A 24,590-nucleotide genomic window follows, 5' to 3' on the forward strand; every position below is an offset into this window, starting at 1 on the left:
AAGCCCCAGCATTTTCACTAATCCCGCGAATCCCTGGAGGCCCGGCCAGGTAGGGCTGGGGTAAACGGGCAGGGCCTGGTTTCTCCGTGACTCAGAGCCCCCTGGACCAGTGATGAGACAAAGCCCTGGGCTCCACCCCTACCCTGTGCTCCCTCACCATGTGACCTGGAGGGAGTCACCTTCCTAACCTCAATTTCCCCATGTGCGCCCAAGAGACACTAGTCCTCACTTCATCTCAGAGGCCAGAGGCAAACTGAGGCCCCCAAGCTCCTGGTGTGGAAGGCCCTTGTCAACTGTGATGATGGGTATGAACCCCTCACACACAAAATGAGGGAAGCATCACAGTCTTCATTTCTCCAAACCAGATCCAGCTCTGAGGCCTCATGCATCTAGGCCAGTGGGAAGCCCGACAGTGGTCACAGTGGTTTTTTAGGCCACTTTCATCCTCCCAGGGCTCTTGGGGATGACTCAGCCCTGGAGAGGAGGGGTTGAGGCTGCTGGTCACCACGTGTCATGGTCAAGGTCAGGGAGCCTGAGCTTGAGCACGCCATCTACTCTTCTTCTCCACTATGGGGCCCAAGGGCTTATGGGAATCTCTAGGTGGCCTGGAAGGCTGGCCCAGACTCTGGGTCCCCTAGAACCTCCTCCACCCTGGGTGTCTGGACACCACCTGCTCCTGCCCCTTGCACTGGCAGAGAGCCTCCTGCTCTGTTCAGCTCTCAGACACTGGTCCTGGGCAGTTCCCTGGGGCTGGGCTCCATGAGGATTCTGTCCCCAGCACTCAGCCCTGAGTCCTTTGAGCCCCTCAGCTTTGGCAGTGGGTCTGGAGTGGGAAAGAGGAGGAAGGGGAGGCCTTGTCCATCCCCCCAGAGCTCAGAATAGCAGAGCTCCCAGCGACCCCTCCCTTCTTAACCTGCCAGCTTGTCTGCTATCAGTGCCACCAACCAGCCATGTGGCCAAGTGAGTGCATTGCCTCCAGAAGGTCCCCCTGCAACAGGAGGGAAGTTCCCGGATGGCCATTCCAAGTAGCACAGATATGTCAGGCATCATCCTAGGACACTTGAGACCCTGGGCTTTGCAAGGGGGCTGAGAAATAAAAATGACAATAATAGGCACCCTTCCTGGAGGATTCACCCTGCTGGGCCTGGAGACGGGAACTCGCTGTACCTCTCCATGTCCTCTTCTCCCGGCAGCCCCGTGAGGGAGGTGCAACTGGAGGAAACGAGCAGGATGAGGCCTCGTGTGGTCACGCAGCTCGAGAGCTGCAGAGCGGGAATTTGAGCCTGGCTGTCTAGCTCTGGAGCTGCTGCTGGTGGGTGTACGGGAAGGGAAGGGCTGGTGGTGATGGGGTCTGTGGCTGTGCGCTAGGTCCCTCCTGTGGCCCCTGTGAGAAGCTGGGGGAACACGGTCTGGCACCTCCACTGCCTCCCCTCATCACCCTCCTGGACAGAGCTGGGCCGGAGCAGGAGGTAAACGTGGATGCCACCCAAGGAAGGACGTTCTACCAGTCCAACACTGCAGGGACTGAGCCCCCGTCCCAGGAGGTACGCAAGCCGGGGCGGGGGGTGGAGTTACACGAGAGCTCAGGATTCTTTGGATTCTCTAACCTGGTTTTAGGGGTGGCTCCCTCCTCCTCCCTGAGGGGTCCTCAGCCCTAGACTGGCTATTGAGTGCCACCCATGGGGAACGTTGTCTCTTATTTGAATCTTTTGAATCACCAGGAGGATCTGCCTAGCTTTCCAGATGTGGCTGGAAGAGATTTAGTCACCGGCACATGGTCACCCTGCCAGCGCGGGGCAGGACCGGGGAGGCACCCAAGAGAGGGGAGCGGATGCAAAGGTCAACCTGGCCTGGGTGTGAATCCCCCTCTGGCTTCCGTGCTGGATGACCTCGGGCAAGTTACTTCCCCTACTTGAGAGCCTCTACTCTCTTCCGTAAAATGGGGGGAAGACAGCCACCTCCCTGGAAATTCAGTGGGATGTGCAGTGCACAGGGCCTCAGGACAAAAACCGGGGAGCTGAGCAAGACATCTCCTTCCCCAACACTTCTACTCCTGCACATCGGCGCCTGCACCACCTTCACCTCCTGAACGTCCCCCTCGCCCTCTGCACGCGGCTCCACCATGGCTGCTCATAGCAGCTTCCTCCCCAGCCCCGGCCCCGCTCCAATCCGAGCGAGCGTGCTGCTCCCTGCTCCAGCCCTGCGATGGCTCCCGTCTCACTCAGAGTAACTCCAGACTCCTTTTCATGATCTGCAAGGCCCCGTCTGCCCAGCGGACCTCCTCTCCTCCGCTGCTCCCTCAGCTCGCTCGCACCAGCCACTTTACTGCTCCCTAAACGCTGGCCTCACCCCGCCCCCGGCAAGGCCATTGTCTCAGCTGTGCTCCTGCCTGGAACTCTCTTTCCCAAATGGCCACCCAGCTGGCTCCTCGGTCCTGCAGGTCTCTGCTCAGACGTCATCTTCCCTGAGAGTCCTTCCCTGATCGTGTGTCCTAATTAACTCCCTGTCATCTCCCACCCAACATTGTCTTTCCCAACCCCTGCTTTTAGCACTTAGTGCTCTATCAATGTGATTTGATTATTTTTACTATTCTGCATCATTTGCTGCATGTGGGGTCCCTGACGGCAGGCACCATGGCGGTCTTATCCCCGCTGTGTCCCCAGCACCCAGCACAGCACCTGTCACACGGTAGGTGCTCCATAAACACAAGCTGATGAGTGAAAGCACGCAGGAAGAGTGCTGACACCCTGAACGACCCGGCGGCAGGGACAGCACAGGCTCAGACGCTCAGAATCCGGGAACAAACCAGGGTGCTTATCTGCAATGGGGTGCTGATGCTGTGTGAGGTCCATTAAAGATGAGCAGGGGCTGGCGCTGCCTGGCCTCCGCCAAGTCACCGAGTCTGGGGTCAGGGTTGCACCAGCAGCATTCTGCAGAACGTGGTGGCTCACCCACAAATAGGCAGGACAGAGACAAGTGTTGGAAAGTGGGAAGCATGGGGTCCAGCCAAGTCCCTCTCTGGGCCTCAGTTTCCTCATCTGCACAATAGGCACACTACCTCCTGCCCTTCGGCCTCATCTGATTGATAAAAAGTAGGAAAGACCTCTGGAGAAGCAGAATGCTGCCGTTTCTCACCCAGGAGAACTGAGGCACCACAGGCCAGGTCTCTGAGAGAGAGAGCCCTGAGCTCCTGCATGCAGGGAGCTCCCAGGCCCTGGGGGCTTACTTGGACAATCTTTGTGGTGACATCACCAGCTTGAAACCCAAGACTTTGGGGCTGGCGGGGCCCAGCTGCCCTGCCCAGCTCCTGACAGCCTTGAACCTGCCAAGTCACCTGCTGATTTAACAACCATCTCCACTGCTCCATCAACCCTCTTGGAACCACCAGCACCCCGTGTCTGAACCAACACCTGCAGTTTGGACGTCACCGGCCTTGTCACATTTCCTGTCCCTGAACCTGTCGAGAAAGACTGTATTACCCAAGTCTGTGCCTTCTCTAGCTGCGGGGTGGGGAGCAGAACAGGGGGAGGGGCCATGAGGACCCCCAGGCTCCAGAGAAAACCAGCTCTGCCTGTTGAGAAAGAAGCATCAGCCCTGTTAGTGGTGGTTCATCCCACCACTGGTACCATGTCCCTTTGGCCTAAAACTCTGTGCCTGGTCTGAGCTGCTCTCAGTCACTCACACCTCAGTGGGGAAGAGTTCAGCAGAGTCCTTCCTAAGAGTCACTGAGACAGGGATGGTGAGAGAAGGAACAGGAGGGCGGGAGGGCAAGGATTCCCCCCACAGCCCTCACCACCTTGAGAATGAGCAGCAGGAACCACCAGCCATTGGACCAACTCAGCAGCCGCTCCACAGGGTGCACATCTTCATGAAAGACCAGCCCTCTTCCGGCAGCTCCGTGGGGATGCCCAACACCATCTCCTTTAGCACCAGGGGCACTGAGCAGGCACGGAGTGTACCGCCGCGCATCAGCTGCCATCCTCAGCCTCTGTGAGAACCCAGAGTCTCTGTTGCCTGGCCACGCCCCCTCCCGTCGGGGAATTCAACCACCAACCACTTATCCCCATTTTATAAATGTGGGAAGTGAGGCTCCGAGAGAGTCAGACACTTGCCCGGGGTCACACTAGGCGTGAGTAGAGAAGCTGGGATTTGAACCCACGTTGGTGCAGCTCTGGAGTCCATATTCCACCGAGCACCAACTCAACCCTGAGACACTACTGATTCCAGGGTCCTTACGGGGCCCCCTAGTCCCTCACCCCCAGCAAGTCTAATACCTTAGAGAGCCAGACAAGACCTACAGAACTCCTCTGAGCCTCAGTTTCCTCATCTGAAAAATACGGAGCTAAAAATACCTACAGAGGGAATTCCTTGGCGGTTCAGTGGTTAAGACTCGGTGCTTTCACTGCCATGAGCTCGGATTCCACCTACACACCTGAGTTCTGCTTTTAGTGTGTCCTGCTCTACAGTCAACACACCCTTTCTCTCTGAGCCTCCAGCTTGTCACCTACAGTATCAATGATGATAATAGTAATAGCTCACAATTTGGGCATTAGGTACCTTCGGAGAACCAAAATAATGTGCTGACCAAAAACATAGACTATTTAAAAAGGAGAAAAAACAGAAAAATAGGCTCTGCAGCCAGTCTTCTTCCTGGGTTTGAATCCCAGCCCCATCACTAACCATCAAGATACTTCTCTGTGTCTCTCTGTGCCTCAGTTTCCTTATCTAGCAGGTTGGGATAATATTAGTATCCATTTCTTATCATTGTTGTGAGGATTAAAAAAGTAAAGACTGTAGAATGTTTAAAGTCTTTTGAACAGTACCTGCACATAATAAGTGGTCAGTAAATGTCAGTCAGTATTATTACTGCAGAAGCAGGATAGTGGGCTGGTTAGGAGTCTACTTTTTAGCTGTGTGACCTTAGGCCAGTTATTCAACCTCTCTGAGTCCCATGGTTGTGAGGGTTAAATGTGGTCACACCTGGCACAAAGTAACTACTCAATAAAAAGTATTACTTTTCTATGTCAGGCACTGCAACAATCTCAATGAATTTTCACAACATCTCATGAGGCATGTCTACTCAGCCCCAGCGGGATAGAGCTCCAGTAGCCCACAGTGGTAAGGTGTTTTTTAATGAATCTTTACTGACTGAGTGGACTGGCTTCCTGTCTCTCCTCTAAATGAAGACACCCCTGAACTGGCTTCAGAGCAGAGTTGGTCTTTCAGGGGATTAACAGCATAGATGGCTGAGTTTAACCTCAAGTGTTAACTGAGATTGGTTGGAAGTGGCTGCCTGGGAAAGGATTCTGAAGCCACATCCAACTTCAGCAAGAAAGTGCATGATCCATTAGTGATGTCTGCAATGGGTGAGAGGTGGGAGGGAGGTAGTACACATGCCATCTATTTGTCCACACTTCACCCTTGAACAAATAAAATTTATGGCCTGTCAACTTTAATATTCCTTAATGCTGTGTGTTAAGAAGTAATGACTGCGAGAAGGTTGGGTGAAGAGGTTTCCATCCAGTTCTACTGGCTCCTGTGACTGAGTGAGTGAAGGGAACATTGAGGTTGGAGGGGCCACATAGGATGGGTGCTTCCCCCTCAACTCCTCAAATCAGAGGCCACTCCTTGGAACTCAGAGCCTTGCTGCCCTCTCTGCAAAGGGAAAGAACTCATGGGACAGCGTCTCCATCCGCCAAGCCTTCCCTTCAACCCTCCATACATGCCCATCACCATAAGGTGTATGCCCCAGCCCAGAGCTCAGGGGGATTAACGCTCTCTCAGAGAAAGTGAGTGACTTACTCAAGGTCACCCAGCACCCTGGAAAGCTTGGACAGCATTGTGAGGCAACAGAACACTCCCCTTACCCTGGCCTTTGATCTTGCCTGCTACAGGTGGGGGTCTCCTGTCACAGGGAATCTTCCCACAGTTTTACTGTCTCCAATGTTCAAGGGATCCCCACCCAAAGGCAGCACTCCCAAATCCTGAGCATCTCAGCCTGGAAGAGGCAGAAACACCTGACATCCCTGGTTGGAATCCTAGCTCTGACATTTCCTGGCTGGGGGTCCCTGGGCAAGTCATCACCCTGTTCGAGCCTCAGTTTTTTCATCTGTAAAATGGGGATAGATGACCTACCTCGTAGGAACTTTGTGAGAAAATGTGTGTAAAACATCTGGCAAGTTGGAAGGTAGTGTCACCCCCTGTCCCACCCCCCAACAGGCTCCAAGGAGAAGAGCTAGAGGTTCCCCACCCACCCTCAATCCCCTCCAGAAGCCCAACTCCTCTCCCAACGAAGGAATCCTGTCTCCTGCATCTTCAAAGCGGGCTGGTCTATTTACAATAGCCAGGACCTGGAAGCAACCTAAATGTCCATCGACAGATGAATGGATAAAGAAGATGTGGCACATATATACAATGGAATATTACTCAGCCATAAAAAGAAATGAAATGGAGGTATTTGTAATGAGGTGGATGGAGTTAGAGTCTGTCATACAGAGTGAAGTAAGTCAGAAAGAGAAAAACAAATACAGTATGCTAACACATATATACGGAATCTAAGGAAAAAAAAAAAAAGGCCATGAAGAACCTAGTGGCAAGACGGGAATAAAGACACAGACCTACTAGAGAATGGACTTGAGGATATGGGGAGGGGGAGGGGTGAGATGTGACAGGGTAAGAGAGTGTCATGGACATATATACACTACCAAATGTAAAATAGATAGCTAGTGGGAAGCAGCCGCATAGCACAGGGAGATCAGCTCGGTGCTTTGTGATCACCTAGAGGGGTGGGATGGGGAGGGTGGGAGGGAGGGAGATGCAAGAGGGAAGAGAAATGGGAACATATTGTATATGTATAACTGATTCACTTTGTTATAAAGCAGAAGCTAACACACTATTGTAAGGCAATTATACTTCAATAAAGATGTTTAAAAAAAAAAAAAAAAAAAAGCGGGCTGGGTCTGTGAGGGGATCTCCCTCCACGAGGGGGCGCTCCCTCCCCAGCAGGATTGCCTTACCCGCCCTGTTTCTACCCCAGGATACACACAATCAATGCAATATCAGCTTCCCAAGGGGAAAAGGTCATTGAATGTACCCATCAATCGTGAGACATCCCAATTTCTGAAATCTTTTTAAATTGCTTTTTTAATATAGTTCTTTTTTAAAAGATTTATTTATTTATTTATCACTGCATAGGGTCTTAGTTGCAGCATGCGGGATCTTTGTTGAGGCATGCGGGATCTTTTGTTGCAGCACATGGGCTTCTCTCTAGTTGTGGCGCCCGGGCTCCAGGGCACATGGCCTCTGTAGTTGCAGCACGCAGGCTCTCTTGTTGAGGCACACGAGCTCAGTAGTTGTGGCGCACGGGCTTAGCTGCCCCGCGGCGTGTGGGATCTTAGTTCCCTGACCAGGGATTGAACCCACATCCCCTGCATTGGAAGGCAGATTCTTTACCACTGGACCACCAGGGAAGTCCATTTAATACAGTTTTAAAATTATGTCTGAGAATTGAGCAAATCTGGTAGTGTTTAAAAGCTCTTGAAGTAAAAAGAAAAAAAACAAACAAACAAAGCTTTTGAAGGAAAAGCAGCCCAGAGCCACCCAGAGCCGCCCAGAGCTCCTCTCCTGCACACCTCAGGCCCCCCATGGCCAGCTCCTGGCATCAGTGGCTGCACCCTCTGGTCTAGGATACCAAGTTGCCCCTCTCTAACCCCAGGTCTCCAGGACCTCTCCCGCCTCCAAAGTCCACCAGCCAGAGGGCACTTTTCAAGACCCCAATGAGATTGTGCTGCACCTTTTATTAAATGCCCCTGGGATTCCCAAGAGAAAAAAAGCCCTGTGCGACCGGCAGCTCCAGGCCTCTTCCCCACGCCCCCTCCCTCCCTCTGTTCACTCCCCTGAGCCACACTGGCCTCCTCGCCACTGTCTGAAAATGCCATTTCATTCCTACCTCAGGGCTTCTTCCCTGGCTGTCCCCTCTGCTGGAAGACCCCTCCCAACTGCCCCCCACAAACACCTGGCGGTGCAGGTCTGGAAACAGCTGTCACGAAACCCAGGCACCACTGTTCACCACAAAGCCCCACTGTGACGGTGGGCCAGGCCTCTACCCTCCTGGCCCCAGGCCGCCGCCTCAGGAGATGGACTCATGCCCTGGGGGCGGGTGACGCACTGCTCTGGATCTGCCCTCCACTCCCAGAGCACAGGGCGCCGATGCTGCAGTTCCCACGGGTGAGCTCTGCCACACAGGACACCCAGCAGCCGCCGCATCCCCATGGGCTCCACAGTCAGACCCTCAGAACAAAGGGACCCCCAGCCCAGCTTCCAGGCCCTCCTCATTGCCCCACCATTATTCCCCACCACCGGCCAATCCAAGGCCTACCCACCCTTCCAGACCCAAGTCAGGACACACTCAGATTTCTGGGAATCAGAAAGAAGCCCAGATTTCCAGAGCCAGTGGGGTCCTCAAAGTCCCCAGGCCACTTCCTCTTCCCAGCAGCTCCACCAGAGGCTTGGGGCTCACAGACAGGGTTTGCGGTCCCCCACTGGGGAGGGACACTCCAAAATCTAGCCAGGGCTGGCAAATAGAGGACACCCAGCCTCAGAGAAGGGAAAACCGGGGTGAGATCAATCTCAGATCTCCTGGAGGAGGGAGACTTAGAGCTGAGAGTCATGATTATTTCTTGGACAAGTAGTTTTCCATCACCTGTGATGTGACAAGTACTGTGCCAGGCCTGGGAACCGTGAACAAACAGACCTGGTCCTGCCCTGGGGGAAGGGGGCACAGTGATAAATAGATACACAAAGAAATACTGTGATGAGAATAAAGTGGGGCAGGGGTTAGAGAGTGCAGGGGTGTCGGGCATTGAGGATGTTTGAGCAGGGCATGGAGGAGAGGTCCTTTGATCCGGGGGAAGCCCTTCTCAGGCAGAGTGGACAGCAAACACAAAGGTCCTGGCTGGCGCTGGGCTTAAAAGCTCCCTCCTCCAGGAAGCCATCTCGGATGGCTTCTCCTTGTCCCCACTGCATTTGCCTACTGTCCCACGAGCTCCATGCCTCCCTCCGGATGCCCGGTGCTTGTGCTCAACGAGATAATCTGTTGGATAAACCGATGAAAATACGTATCCACACTGCAGAGGAGTGATCCGTGTCCCCAGTAGGAAAGGGCTGGGTGTTCCTCGTTCTGGAGTCCCCAGGGCTCGGGACAGTGCTTGGCATATAGCAGGTGCTCAGTAAGTGTTGAACAAGTACGAAATACAGAAGTGGGCCCAGAAAACAAGGTCCATGATGGCTTCTCTCTAAGGACAAGCTGGTCCCCACACTCCCCTTGGTGCCCTCGTACCCCATCTCCTGGTGGAGAGACACCCCCCCTTGGTCCTGACCTCTCAGCCACGCTGGGCCCAGGAAACCATTTCTGCGCCACTGGAGGTAAATATCTCTTCCTTTCTCTGTTAGCAGGACCTTATTGGGGCCAGACAGGAGGCGTGTGCCTTCCTGTTCCTTTCAAGAGCAGCAGGGCGACAACCCTAGATCCTGGAGAAGGTGACACCAGGAAGGGCTGAACGCGGCCATCACAGGCGAGGTCTACGAGGAATTGCAGTGACGGGCATTTGCTCACCGCATGAGGAATTCTGCACTTGAGGCTTGAATGCCAAGGGTATGAGTTGTGTGATGTGAGTGGATGAGGGAGTGAACGAGTGGGTGTGAGTCTGCCTGTGAAGGCATGAGTGTGTGTGTAAATGGGTGTGTGCACAAGTGCACCTAAAGACAGAAAAAAATCTAGACGAAGATGTACCAAAATGATCTCTGGGAGATAGAATCCAGATGGTTTTTACTGGTTTGTATGCTCTTCTGTAATTCCCTGATTTTCTATACTCAGCCTGTGCTACTTTTAGAATCAGAAAAGATCTAAAATAAGTAGTTTTTTAAGTGATGCAAAAGGCAGAGAACAGATGGAGAGGAGACAGGTGTGGCTCCACGGGCAGCTGGCCTGGGGAGGGAGTGGAAGCTGGAGGGGCAGGGGTGCTGCGGGGCTCAGGGAAGCCCAGGGGGACCCAGAGGCAGGGCCTCCGACCCGGGCTCCTCACACACCCATTCCTGTGTGACACTGGCCTCCATTTCCTCATCTGCATTCTAAGCTGCTTGTGACCCTGATGCTCTGGAATTATCTCCCCGACATCCCACAAGGGCCTGGGCCAGGTGCAGGCAGCAGGAGACACAGGGGTCACTGACGTTGTTGGCCAAGTTCAGCCCCACTTTTCAGCCTGGGGCCTGGGATCGTGCATCTTGGGCACCTGCAGCCTCCTGTGGCCAGAGACGAATTTCTATGGCTGGCCACGGCCTCAGTAGGAGGTGGGACAGACTCTACAATTATTTTCTAAAACATGCCAAAACTAAAACATGTGTGCAGATGCAGTAAATGTTGTAACAGGGCTGGGTCCACTGACGGGAGAGTTCACTGAGTCCCAGAGTCAAGCGGAAGCTTCCCCAGAGGTCAGCATGTCCAGACCCCTAATGTCCAGCCAGTGGGCCCTGAGTCAAGGTCTCGGGTCCTATAGGGGACCCTGAGTTGCCCTCCAGGTCAAGGCTGTGCAGAGGCCTTTAAGGAAAATCCCTCAAGGCCTGGTCATTGCCACATCCCCAGGTTCCTCCATACTCCCCCTTCATACCTTCATACCATACCCTTCCCTTCACCTCTGGACACAGGCCTTGGCCTTGCCACTGCTTTCACCACCACCCTATCCACGCACCTCCCCGCTTCCTGCGTTCCCTACCGCAGACACTGCCCGGATCAGGATGCAGCAGAACGATCGGAGGCTTTGGCTCAGGAAAACCTGGGTTCGAGTCCCAGCTCAACCAGTTTCTAGATATGAAAACTTATGGCTCCCTGAGCCTCCCTGTTAGAGCAGCTGAGCCTTGGGGCCCTTCTAGCCTTTATACCCTGAGGCTCCCAAAGGCAGTGGGGTCCAGAGATGCCCGCCACAGGCCTGGAAGCCAAGCATGGTGGAGCATCAAGGTAACTGCCCCAAATGGGTGCAACTGAACAGCGGCTTGAGGAGCAAGCCGTGGGGTCAGAGCTCTACAATCCACCCTCCTTACCAGGCCAGGGACCATTGTTCAGGACCAGATTTTGACAACTCTGCCAGGAAAACAGCCATCCCAGCTTGCAGACTGAGCCCCTGATAAATCCGCCTCGTCAGAGGGGAGCCTCTGCCAGAGACAGCCAGGCCAGAGCCCTCAGACCAGGCAGGGAAGCTCCTCCCCAAGGGGCTGCAGGATCCTCTCTGTCTGCCTTTGAATTGCTGAGGCTCAAATGCAACAAAAACCCCAGTGGCCCCTGAGAAGAACCAAGACTGTGGCAGAGGAGCCTGGACCAGAGTCGGGCGGAGGGCCAGGTCTGCCACTGGAGAGGCTCAGACTGACGACCCAGGTCTGGCCAACCTGCCCGGCCCGCAGCCCCAGCTGCCCCCTGTGCTCAGAAGACCCACTCTTCACCCCTCACTTCCTGCACTGCAGGTCCCTGCGGCTCCTGTAACTTCCCCGATCATTTGAGGGGATCTATGGATTGGAGGTTGGTTTGGGTTAAATTGTATGTATCCTCCAAAAAACAGATGTTGAAGTCCTAACCCCCAGTAACTCAGATGGTGACCCGATTGAAAATAGGGTCACTGCAGATGTCATTTGTTAAGATGAGGTCATACTGGAGTAGGGTGTCCCAGTGACCAACCCAGTAACTGGTGTCCTTACAAGAAGAAGAGAGACACACACACAGAGGAGACCACGGTGTGAAGACACGAACACACAAGGGGAGGCGACCCCGTGATGACAGAGGCAGAGATTGGAGTGACACCTCGACAAGCCGAGGAAAGCCAAGGATTGCCAGCAACCACCAGCAGCTGGGAGAGACAAGGAAGGATTCTCCCCTACAGGTTTGTGGGAGCATGGCCCTGTCAACACCAGGACTTCTGGCCTCCAGAACTGAGAGACAATACATTTCTGTTGTTTCAAGCCACCGGTTTATGGTTCTTTGTCACTGCAGCCCTAGGAAACAGATACAGGGATGATGATGGAGTAGAGCATGCAGATGTATTTTGGCCTCAATAATCCAGACTCCTGGGTGCCCCCTGATTCCAAGAACCAAGCCTTGGAGGGCTCAGACCATAGTTTCTCCATGGCAGAGAGAACACAGTGGCTCCGGGGAGGAGGAACAGTGATGCAGGTACTCCCTGCCAAGAGCAGAGGGAAGCTGGGCTTGCATCCTGGGAGTGTGGAAGGGAGATGGAAGTGGAGAGAGAGATGAGAAGCTGTACATTCACCGCCTCGGGGCTGAGCCTTGAGCTGGGCGGGAGGACCTGTGGGAACAGAGAGTTATCCAGACCACCCCCCCAAAAGCAGGTCTGCAGCCCACCTCCCCACCGCTCCAGCAAGCCCCCACCTAGTGTGGCCCCCTGGGCAGCGTGGTGCACAGCAGTGGCCGCTCTGGCTCCCCACAGGCCGCAGATCAGATCGTGTGTCCAGAGTCCCCAGAGGGCGGGTGGCCCAGCAGAGGCCTGGACAGGTGCCTCCGGGCCACAGGGGGACAATGAGCCCAGAGACAACAAGGGACTCCCAAGCCAGACAGCGGCAGAGCCAGGCCGCGGTGCTGCCCACCACACTTCCAGGCCTCCCTTGCATGGGACACAGAACGGTTTGGAAATACAGGGTTCCCCGCAGAGGAGTGTCTGATGGGGAAGGAGGACAGACACCCAGCAGGGGCAGGGGACGATCAACGGCTACCCCCTGTGGATGGCTGCTGGGCCTCACTCTTGCCGTGAGGCTGAACGGAGTTTCAGAGTCTAACAGCCCACCTCAGTGGCACGTCCCACCCACCACATCACCTCGGGGCCTGTGAAGCCCCTGTCCCAGGCTTCGGCCTGTCACCTGCCAGACGGCCACGCCAGGTATCCTGGGGGGATGGTCTCTCCTCCCCGCATCAGCCCAGGGCCTTGCCAAGGGAGCACAACCCCATCTCGGAGACACAGCCTGGTGCCTAAGGGGGCGAGGGACACACAGCCTGATCCCAGAGCCGGTGGGACTCCAACATCTGAGAACATTTATTTTCTTTGCCAGGACTCTGGCAAAAAAGGTCAGCTTCCCCAGATGGCCCAGTGGGGACACCTCCGGGCCCGGCAGGGGTAAGCCAGGGACAGACAGGACCCCATGGGCCTGGTGGCCCTGCCGGAGGACGGGAGAGAAGAGTGGGCCACCTCGGAGCCTGACGTGGGAGCCCTCCTGCACAGAGGGCGGAAGGCAGGGCTTCAGAGGCCTAGAGAGCAGCCTGAGGGGAGAGGCACCGGGCATGCGGGGTGCCGGCCTCCGCAGGATGTCCCCGGATACCTGGGACAGGACCGCGGGGGAGGACTGGGCGCCAGGGCAGACCGGGGCTGCAGCAAGGATCGGGGGGGCTGGGGCCGAGGGGAGGCGGGCGAGCCCGACGCCAGGAACCCGGAGCCTGAGGCTGACAGAGAGAGCGAGGAGGGAGAGGAGACCATGGCGGTGGGCGTGCTGGCCCTGTGCTCGGGCATGGTCTCCCTGTTGGGACCCAGGTCCTCGTGGATGCGGTGGGTCACCAGGAGAGTGAGCCGCCTCTGCTGGTCCAGGACCCTGTGCCTCGTGAAGTCAGGCTGTTGGGTGGGCGCCAGCTCAACGAAGTGCAGGCTTTGGTAGATCTGAGGCGAGATCTGTGGGGGACGGAGCCAGGGAGTGCGGAGGACACCCAGGACCAAGAGCGGACTAACAGCGAGGGTGGCCCCAGGGGCTTTCCCGTGAGAAAGCACCGGGCCTGCCACTGATGACCACACCCTGCCGGGCCGCGAGCCCGCTGTGCGCCAGGCCCAGCACCGGCCCTCCTCTTGGTGCTGCCAACAGTCCTGTGAGGTCAGCACTGGCTTGTCCCCATCTTAGAGTGAGGCCTCGAGCTGCACCCCAAGTGGGGCTCAGATGCAAGGAGCTCTCCAGACATGCCCCCACCTCTCCCATCAGCACTCGCCATGTTGCGCTTTGAGGCCCATCTCCAGGAAAGGGCAGGGGTAACGAGCGTTCCTTCTTTGCACTGACCCCTCCCCAGCCCGGGACAGGGGGGTTATCTCACTTATTCTGAGTCCCCACCACAGAGCGTGGGAGCTCCCCTAATGCCCCTAAGATGGAGGAAGAGGCTGAGAGAGGCTGGAATCCGCCCAAGCAAGAGGCAGGATGGGACTCAAAGCAGGTATTTCCAAAGCTCCTGGCTCCTTTGTCTCCCCAAGGACAGGCCCCCTTCCACTCCCTCTTTCTCTTGTTGACTGTGTGCCTGGCACCAGGAGGCCCTGTGTCTGTTCGGGAGTGGCCCAAAGTACGGAGACACGAGCAGTGAACATGCTAACAAACAAACAAACAGACTCTGGAAAATGCTTTGAAGGCGAGCAACAGGTGCCAGGCCCATGGACAACCTCCTCCCATAGGCCCAATGAGGTTTGTCCTCAAGGACAAAACCTGTGTCCACGGCCTCAAACAGGGCCTTGGCAAACAAGCTAGCCAGACCAGTTTCACCCCAGAACTGTCCGTGGCCCAGAACCCTGTTAAAGGACAGATGTGCCCCTCAACCCCGCTGGAGGGGCAAGTGGGCACAAGGGTGGCTGCCAATGGAGATGGGACCCCCCAGCCTCGAGCCCCAGCGTCTCAGGGAGCTAGCCCCACCCTGCCTTACCTGGTGCTTCATCCAGCCATACTGCACGTCGGTGAACAGAAGTCTGGGGCTCTGCAACCGCTCCTTGGGCTTGTATGCTGCTCCCAGGACACTGCTCACCTGCAGGAGTCCCGGGCAAGGGCGAAGGCTCAGGACTGAGGGTTGAGGGCTCCCCTACCCGTCTCCGTGCCCCCACCCAGCCTCACCTGCTTGTCCTTGGACTCCCACTTGTACCAGCTATCCTCAATGTCTTCCGGGGAACGCTCTCCGGCCCATGGGGATGTCAGGGTTATCTTCTGCAGCCTGGCCCAGGCCTCAGGCTCTGTGTCCGCCTTGCCATACAGGAGAGCCATGAGGGCCACCTGCTCCCGCCGCTGGTACACCAGCGCCTCAGCAAGATCCCGCTCCTCCCTGATGTGAGGGGCTTTCCTTCATGAGATGCCCTCTGCGCCACAGACAGCCCTCCCAGAAACAGCAAGAGGGTTTCTCCCTTCTGGGCCTGATCCTCTCCAACCTTCTCATCCCTCCCCTGAGGCCATACAGCCCAGGGCCCATCACTGAGCAAGTGTTCAATTAACACTAGCAACGCCCTGCTTATCCTGGCCCCCAACAAGCCCTGCAACCCTTCCCAACACCCTATGCCCTCTTCTATGGAGGCCTGACACCCCATCCTGACCTTTCCTGGGCCTCCCCTTGTAGAATACTTAAACATGCTCTCCCTCCCATGGAAACCCTGCCTCTGCTTTGTTTGATATCTCCCGACAGGACTGTAAAGATGTATGCCTTGACAGGAGCATAGGAGCCATAAGGACTCTATGAGTTCCTGGCAAACTCTTACTTACGTGTCAAAACCCAATTCCAAAATCTATTCTCCTATGAAGCCTTCCTTACTTGCTCCACCCAGTCAGGTGATTATCCTCTGAGCCATGCCTGCTCTTAGTAGTCCTATCATTTATCACATAGAACTGTGGCCATGGGTTTGCATGTTCATCTCCCCAAGTAGACTGTGAGGCAGGACCTGTGTCTGGATTGTTCTGGATGTCCAGAACCTAGCACAACCTGGCAGTCACAGGTCCTCAATAAGTACTTTTTGAATGACCCAAATTTATCTGAGACTTGGTCAGGAATAGGGGTAGAGCCCAGGTGGAGGAGGACCCTGTAGAGGAAAGAACAAGTAGCAAGCAACCTGCCTCCCCCGAATCAGAGAAATAACGCACGTGTCTCTTTAGGACCAGAGCCCTGGGCACTCTCCCACCAGGGGCCTCCAGCCACATGGAAGTGGCCTCTGCAGGGAAGCCAGCCCTGGCAAATCTGAACCTGGCTCTGGGGCAGGGTCCCATCTAAGGACTTGGGTTTTTATATTTTCTGGTTTTTACTGCTCAATCTTGTAGCTGATCTGGGCTAGAAAAGAGTCTCAGGCTCCTAGGCCATAGCTGCCACCTGTGTAGTCAAGTTGCCTGCAATCCCCAAGCCTGTGGCCTTCTGAGGGCCCTACCCAAATATGTCCAGCACTACCCAAGCCAGGGGAGGCCACCTGGGATCTGAGGAGGCTCCCAGCATCCCCCTCCTCAGGCCAGAGTTGACCAGTTGACCAGTGAACACTGCGATAACTCACTGAAGCTCTAGATGGAAGGTCTTCTCATCAGCGTCTATGAAGTCATCCTCCTCCTTTAAGCTTTTTCTTAGTTCGCGATCACTAATCATCGGGGCATCCTGCAGCTTTTTCCAAACACTCAGGCCAAATGTCCCTGTGAGTTAACCAGACCCAGTTCAGTAACAAGGACTGGCCTACCCCCACCTCCTCTGAACACTCTGCCCCTCACCACCCACCCTCAAGTCAGCCAGCAATCCCTTACCCCTGGCCTACACCTTATTATGCCCACAGTATGCCAGGCATTTTGCTAGCTACTCGGCAAACATCTGGAGGAATCAGACACTAACCCTAGGATATACTTGGAGCTCAGGCCTAAAGCATCCTGCCCCACATGTAGGCTAGATGGAGAGAGTGCTATGGCAATGACTGAATGGTCCGCAGTCGGGCTTTAAGCGGCTTGCATGTAAAATGGTAATAGCACAAGATTATCGGGCGTCTAATGGGAGAAAATATTTGCAAACGAATCAATGGACAAAGGATTAATCTCCAAAATATATAAATAGCTCATGCAGCTCAATATTAAAAAAACAAACAACCCAATCCAAAAATGGGCAGAAGACCTCAATAGACATTTCTCCAAAGAAGACATACAGATGGCCAAGAAGCACATGAAAAGCTGCTCAACATCACTAATTATTAGAGAAATGCAAATCAAAACTACAATGAGGTATCACTTCACACCAGTTAGAATGGGCATCATCAGAAAATCTACAAACAACAAATGCTGGAGACGGTGTGGAGAAAAGGGAACCCTCTTGCACTTGTTGGTGGGAATGTAAATTGATACAGCCACTATGCAGAACAGTATGGAGGTTCCTTAAAAAACTAAAAAGAGAACTACCATATGACCTAGCAATCCCACTACTGGGCATATACCCAGAGAAAACCATAATTCAAAAAGACACATGCACCCTAATGTTTATTGCAGCACTATTTACAATAGCCAGGTCATGGAAGCAACCTAAATGCCCATCGACAGACAAATGGATAAAGAAGATGTGGTACATATATACAATGGAATATTACTCAGCCATAAAAAGGAACGAAATTGGGTCATTTGTAAAGATGTGGATGGATCTAGAGACTGTCATACAAAGTGAAGTAAGTGAGAAAGAGAAAAATATCATATATTAATGCATATATGTGGAACCTAGAAAAATGGTACAGATGAACTTGGTTTGCAGGGCAGAGAGACACAGATGTAGAGAACAAATGTATGGACACCAAGGGGGGAAAGTGGCGGGGGGGTGGGGGGGTGGTGTGATGAATTGGGAGATTGGGATTGACATGTATACACTAATATGTATAAAATGGATAACTAATAAGAACCTGCTGTATAAAAGAATAAAATTAAATTAAAAAATTTTAAAAAAAAACATTATTGGGCATCTATCAGATGTGAGGTTAGGAGTGGGTCTGGGGAGGAACAGGGCTGGAGTAAAAAGTAGGTAGTGAGAATAGAGAAACATGAGTCCTGTTTCTGGGCAGGGTATAGTTGAGTTGTAGGCCATTCTCCTGATGCAGAATTCTTTTTAATTAAGAAAAACAAAACAGATGTGCTACAAAGTCATACAGTAAGTCTTACAGTAAGTAAGATGCTCAATATCACTAATCATCAGGGAAATGCAAATCAAAACCACAATAAGCTATCACTTCACCTCTGTCAGAATGGTTATCATCAAAAAAGATCACTAAAAAATGTTGGTGAGGATGCCATGAAAAGGGAACACTTGTGTTGGTGGGAATGTAAATTGGTGTAGCCACTATGGAAAATAGCATGGAGGCTCCTCAAAAAATTAATAACAGAACTGCCATATGATCCAGCAATCTCACTTCTGAGTATTTACCTGAAGAAAACAAGAACACTAATTTGAAAATATATATGCACATCAATGTTCACTGCAGCATTATATATAACACCCAAGATATGAAAGCAATTTAGTGTCCATCAGTAGATGAATAAATAAAGATGAGATATATATACAACGGAATATGACTCAGCCATAAAAAAGAAGAAATCTTGCCATTTGTGACAACATGGGTGGCTCTAGAAAGTACTGTGCTAAGTGAAATAAGTCAGACAGAGAAAGGCAAATGCTGTATGATCTCACTTACATAATCTAAAAAAATAAAACAAATGAAACAAAACAAAAACAGACTCATAGATACAGAGGACAAACAAGTGGTTGCCAGAGGGGAAGAAGACTGGGGGGTGAAATAGGTGAAGGGGATTAAGAGGAACAAACTCCCAGTCATAAATAAGCCATAGGGATGTAATATATAGCATAAGGAATAGTGTAATAACTTTGTATGGAGACAGATGGAAACTAGACTTATCATGGTGATCATTTCATAAAGTATGCAAATGTCAAATTACTATGTAGTATACCTGAAACTAACATAATATTGTACATCAATCATATTTCAATTTTTTTAAAAAGCCCCCCAAAAAGTATCAACTTACAACTGACCCTTCAAGAGGAAATATAGAAGTCAGAGACAATGGAATTTTTTTTTTTGAAATACTGATTTTTTTAATAGATTTTTTTAAAATAAATAAATATATTTATTTATTTAGGCTGCGCTGGGTCTTCGATGCTGTGCGCGGGCTTTCTCTAGTTGCAGCGAGCCAGGGCTGCTCTTCGTTGCAGTGCACAGGCTTCTCATTGCGGTGGTTTCTCTTGTTGCAGAGCTTGGGCTCTAGGCGCACAGACTTCAGTAGTTGTGGCACACGGGCTCAGTTGTTGTGGCTCGCGGGCTCTAGGGCACAGGCTCAGTAGTTGTGGCACAAGGACTTAGCTGCTCCGCAGCATGTGGGATCTTCCGGGACCAGGGCTTGAACCCGTATCCCCTGCACTGGCAGGCGGATTCTTAACCACTGCACCACCAGGGAAGTCCCTTTAGTAGATCTTTATTGGAGTATAATTGCTTCACAATACTGTGTTAGTTTCTGTTGCACAACAAAACGAATCAGCCATATGCATATGCATGTCCCCATATCCCCTCCCTCTTGAGCCTCCCTCCCATCCTCCCTATCCCACCCCTCTAGGTCATCGCAAAGCACCGAGCAGATCTCCCTGTGCTATGCTGCTACTTCCCATTTGACATAAACCGCAGCAAGATCTTTTTTGACCCACCTCCTAGAGTAACGGAAATAAGAACAAAAATAAACAAATGGGACTTAATTAAACTTAAAAGCTTTTGCACAGCAAAGGGAAACATAAACAAGACAAAAAGACAACCCTCAGAATGGGAGAAAATATTTGCAAATGAAACAACAGACAAAGGATTAATCTCCAAAATATACAAACAGCTCATGGAGCTCAATATCAAAAAAACAAACAATCCAGCTAAAAAATGGGCGGAAGACCTAAATATAGATATTTTACCAATGAAATATTGTTCATTTACAATGTTGTGTTAGTTTCAGGTGTACAGCAAATTGATTCAGTTATTCAGTTTTATATATATATACATATATATGAATATATATATAAAAGAATATTTATATACATTCTTTTTCAGATTCTTTTCCATTATAGGTTATTACAAGATATTCAGTATAGTTCCCTGTGCTATACAGTAGGTCCTTGCTGTTTATTTTATATATAGTAATGTGTATCTGTTAATCCCCAAATCCTTATTTTTCCCTCCCCACCCCCTTTCCCCTTTGATAATCATAAATCTGTTTTCTATGTTTGTGAGTCTATTTCTGTTTTGTAAATAAGTTCATTTGTGTCACTTTTTTAGATTCCACATGTAAGTGATATCATATGATATTTGTCTTTCTCTGACTTACTTCACTTAGTATGATAAAATAGAAAATGAACAATAGAGAAAATCAACAAAGTTGATTCTTTGAAAATATTAATAAATTTATAAACCTCTAGCAAAACTGATAAAAGAGAGAGAAAAAGAAAACACATTGTCAGTATCAGGAATGAAAAAGGGGACATTAATAGAGATCCTGTAGACATTATAAAGATGATAAGGCATTATTGTGAAGAACTTAATGACAGCATATTTGAAACTTAGATGAACAAATTCCTTGAAAAAAATGACTTTATCAAAACTGACACAAAAATAAATAGAAAAACTAATTAGCCCTATATCTACTAAAGAAATTTAATTCATAATCAAAATCCTTTCCATAAAGATAATTCTAGACCCAGTGAGTTTAATAGTGAATTCTATCAAATATTTAAGGAACATAATGCCCATTCTATACAAATTCTCCCAGAAATTGAAGAAGGAGTACTTCCCAAATCATTCTATGAGACTAGCATTACACTGATACTAAAACAAGACAAAGACATTACAAGAAAAGAAAACTGCAGATCAATATTCCTCATGAACATAGAAGCAACAAAATTTTACCAAACAGAATTCAACATGGGATTTCCCTGGAAGTCCAGTGGTTAAGACTCTGAGCTTCCACTGCAGGGGGTGCGGGTTCAATCCCTGGTCAGGGAACTAAGATCCTGCAAGCTGCATGGCACAGCCAAAAACAAACAAAAAGAATTCAACAATGTATTAAACAGATTAATACACCTTGACTAAGGTTTACCCCAGGAATGCAAGATTGCGTTAACATTCAAAATTCAAAGAGTGTAATTCACCACATTAACAGAATAAAGGAGAAAAACCATATGATCATCACAATAGAAGCAGGAAGATCATTTGACAGAATCGAACACCTATTCATGATTACCGAAAAAACTTCTCAGCAAACTAGGAATAGAGATAGCTACTGTCAAAAACCAAAAACATGAACAGAAAATAAAAAGTGTTAGTGAGAATGTGGAGAAATTGGAACCCTTCCACTGTTAGTGGAAATGTAAAATGGTGTAGCCACTATGGAAGATAGTATGGAGGTTCCTTAAAAAACTAAAAATATAACTACCATATGATTTAGCAGTCTCACTTCTGAGTTATTTATCCCAAAGAATTGAAAGCAAGATCTCAAAGAGATATCTCATTGCAGTGTTATTTAGAGTATCTAAGAGTTAAAAAAAACTTAAATGTTCATAAATTCACAAATGGATAAACAAAAACTGTGATATATACATACAATGGAGTATTATTCAGCCTTCAAGAAGAAGGAAATCCTGTATTATGCTACAGGATGGATAAACCTTGAGGACATTATGCTAAGTGAAATAAGCCAGTCACAGAAGAACAAATACGGCATAATTCCACTTATGGGAGGTATCTAAAGCAGTCGAACTCATTGAAGCAGAAAGTAGAATGGTAGTTGTCAGGGTCTGAGGGGAGGGGGATACGGGGAGTTGTCCAATGTGTACAGAGTTTCCGTCATGCAAGATGATTAAGTTCTAGAGAGCTGCTCTACAACGAAGTGCATACAGTTAACAATACTGTACTGTACACTTAAAATTTTGTTAAGAGGGTAGATTTCATGTTTTTTTCCCCAGAATTAGAGATATAATTGACATATAACATTGTGTTAGGTTTAAGGTGTACAACATGATGATTTGACTTATTGCAAAATGATTACCTTAATAAGGTTAGTTAATACATCCATCGCCTCACAGTTACCATTTTTTTGTTTTGGGGGATGAGAACTTTTAAAATCTAATCTCTTAGTAACTTTCAAGTACATGATATAGTATTCTTAATTGTAGTCACCATACTGTACATTAGATCTCCCGAACTTATTCATCTTATAACGGGAAGTGTGTTCTGACCACCTTTATCCCTTTACCCCATGCCACCTCTTGTCCTTGACAACCACCAATCTACTCTGTTTCTATGAGTTTGGTTTCTTTAGATTCCACACAGAAGTGAGATCATACAGTATTTTTCTTTCTCTGACTTATTCCACTTAGCATATTACCCACCTGTTGTCACACATGGCAAGATTTCCTTCTTTCTTATGAATGAATAATATTGCATTGTGTATTTTTGTGTGTATATACACACACATACATATACAATACTATACATATATAATATATACACAATACATATATGTTATATATGATATATATATGAGTCACAAATAATGTATGTCACATTTTCTTTATCCATTCATCCATTGTTGGGCATGTAGCTTTGTTTCCACATCTTGGCTATTGTAAATAATGCTGAAATGAACATGGGGGTGCAGATATCTCTTTGGGATAGTGATTTCATTTCCTTTGAACACATACCCGGAATTGGACTTGCTGAATCAGTAGATTGCATGTAATTTGTTTTTTAACCACCTTAAAAAAAAAAAATGGCGGGGGGGAGGGATATAAAAGGCACAAGCCATAAAGGATGAGATTGAGAACATGGGTAACATTAAAATTAACAACTTCTGTTCATCAAAAGACATTACTGAGAATAAAAAGCAGGCTTAAACTGGTTGGAGGCACCTATAAAATATATAATTGTCAAAGGACTCATAACCAGAAAATATAATAACTCCTATAAATCCAAAAGAACAAAATAACTCAATAGGAAAATGGGCAAAATATCTGAACAAACACTTAACAAAACAATACAGCCAAGTGATCAATAAATACATAAATAAATGCTCAACCTCACTACTCATCAGGGAAACGCAAATTAAAAACAGAATGAAATGTTACTATATGTTCATCAATATGGCTAAAATTTAAAGCACCGACAATATCAAGTGTTGGCAAAGTTATGGGACAGGTGAAAGAGTACAAAGTGGTAAGCACTTTGAAAGATAGTTTAGCAGTATATACTGAGACTGAATGTGTCTACTCTGTGGTTCAGCAATTCCATTCTTAGATATTTATCCAACAGAAATGCATACAGTTGTTCACCAAAAAAATCTTATAAGAGTGTTCATAGCAGTGTTTATTTTTAATAACCTGAAATAGCCCCAATGCCCAGCAACAGTAGCACAGATAGATAAAGCATGGTGTATCAACAACAGAATATTACTCAGCAATGAGAATAAATGAACTATTACAGTCAACAAATGGCTGAATGGCACAAACATAATGGTGTTTGAGAGAAAGAACCCAGACACAAAGGAGAAGCTATCAGATGATTCCATTTACACAAAGTTCAAATCCAGACAAACCTAATCTTTGGACTTAGAAATCACAACAGTGGTTCCTTTTGGAGAGGAGTAGGTAGAGATGGTTGGGTTAGGAGATGAGGGGAGCCCTGAGTGCTGGTAATGTTCTGTTTCTTAATACAATGGTGGTTATATGGGTATATGTTTACTTTCTGAAAATTCACCAAGCTGAAAACCCTTTTGGTTTGTGTGTTTTTCGTTATGTATATTATACCTCAAGAATTAAGTTTATTTTTAAAAAGAGAAAAGAATGTACCTTATCAGATATATGATTTGATATACAAAGGCAAATAGTGTTGGGTGGATGAGTGAATGAGTGGATGGACAGTTGATGGATGGGTGGACAGACTGCTGAATGGACAACTGGAAAGACTCACATCTTGTAATACTATCTGAGCAAAGACAGCTGCTGTTGCCTGAAACCCCCACCCCCAGGATATGAGGTTATGCTCCTCTTATGTTCTAACAGGGCCAGGGCCAGGAAGGGCCATGGGGCATGGCTGAGCTTCAGCAGGACCATACCAATGGCGTCACCAGAGAGTTTCCAAGCCTTGACGTCCCGGTCCTGGCCAGCACTGATAACCAGCTGGAGGCTGTCCACATACAGGATGTCTGCCACACTATCCAAATGGGCCTTCCAGATAATCAGAAGCTTGGGTGGAACCAGGGAAATGGTCTGGCCAGCCTCAACCTACAGGGGACAGTGCAGGAGAATTAATTATACCAAGACACAGGCTCATCAGAGGGCACCCAGGACTGGAGGCAGCAGAGCCCTCTGGAAGGAGTTGGGACATGGGCCAGGGTTCTAGTCCTAGACACATTCCCACATGAAGTTTCTGGTGACCTTAGGTAAGTCCCAGCACTTCTCTGGCTCTCACTGGTCCCTTTGGTAAGATCATCAAAAGCACTGCATATTGCTGTATTGTTTACCAGCCGCCCGTATACAGATTATTCCATTTGAGCATCACAATAACCTTACAGGATGTATATGAGTCCTGCACAGAGGAGAGAAGTGGGAGTCAGAGATATTCAGTAACCAGCCCAAAGCCACACAGCTAGAAAGTGACAAGAACCCAGGTCTTTTTCTCAAGTTGTTTAGTTGGGCACCAGGCGTAGAATAGGGTGAGTTAAGGGGGTGATATATCACATTGCACTATGAGAGAATAAAACTCTACTTAACT

At 49.6% G+C, this 24,590-nt stretch overlaps 1 protein-coding gene across 1 annotated transcript in view; it reads right to left on the reverse strand.

Moving 5' to 3' along the window:
• Nucleotides 1-12,418: 12,418 nt before the first annotated feature.
• The window catches only part of EFCAB8 (EF-hand calcium binding domain 8), a 68,593-nt gene continuing 56,421 nt past the window's right edge, over nt 12,419-24,590 (reverse strand). Inside the window, exons 23-27 of the mRNA XM_082358806.1 lie at nt 23,932-24,100; nt 16,314-16,446; nt 14,905-15,109; nt 14,720-14,818; nt 12,419-13,715 (exon numbers count right to left, since the gene is read on the reverse strand). Of these exons, the coding sequence (XP_082214932.1) occupies nt 13,293-13,715; nt 14,720-14,818; nt 14,905-15,109; nt 16,314-16,446; nt 23,932-24,100 (1,029 nt within the window). The 3' untranslated portion in view covers nt 12,419-13,292. The remainder of the gene's footprint in view (nt 13,716-14,719; nt 14,819-14,904; nt 15,110-16,313; nt 16,447-23,931; nt 24,101-24,590) is intronic.

Source organism: Balaenoptera borealis, assembly GCF_965194805.1.
Source record: "Balaenoptera borealis genome assembly, chromosome: 16".
NCBI lineage: Eukaryota > Metazoa > Chordata > Mammalia > Artiodactyla > Balaenopteridae > Balaenoptera > Balaenoptera borealis.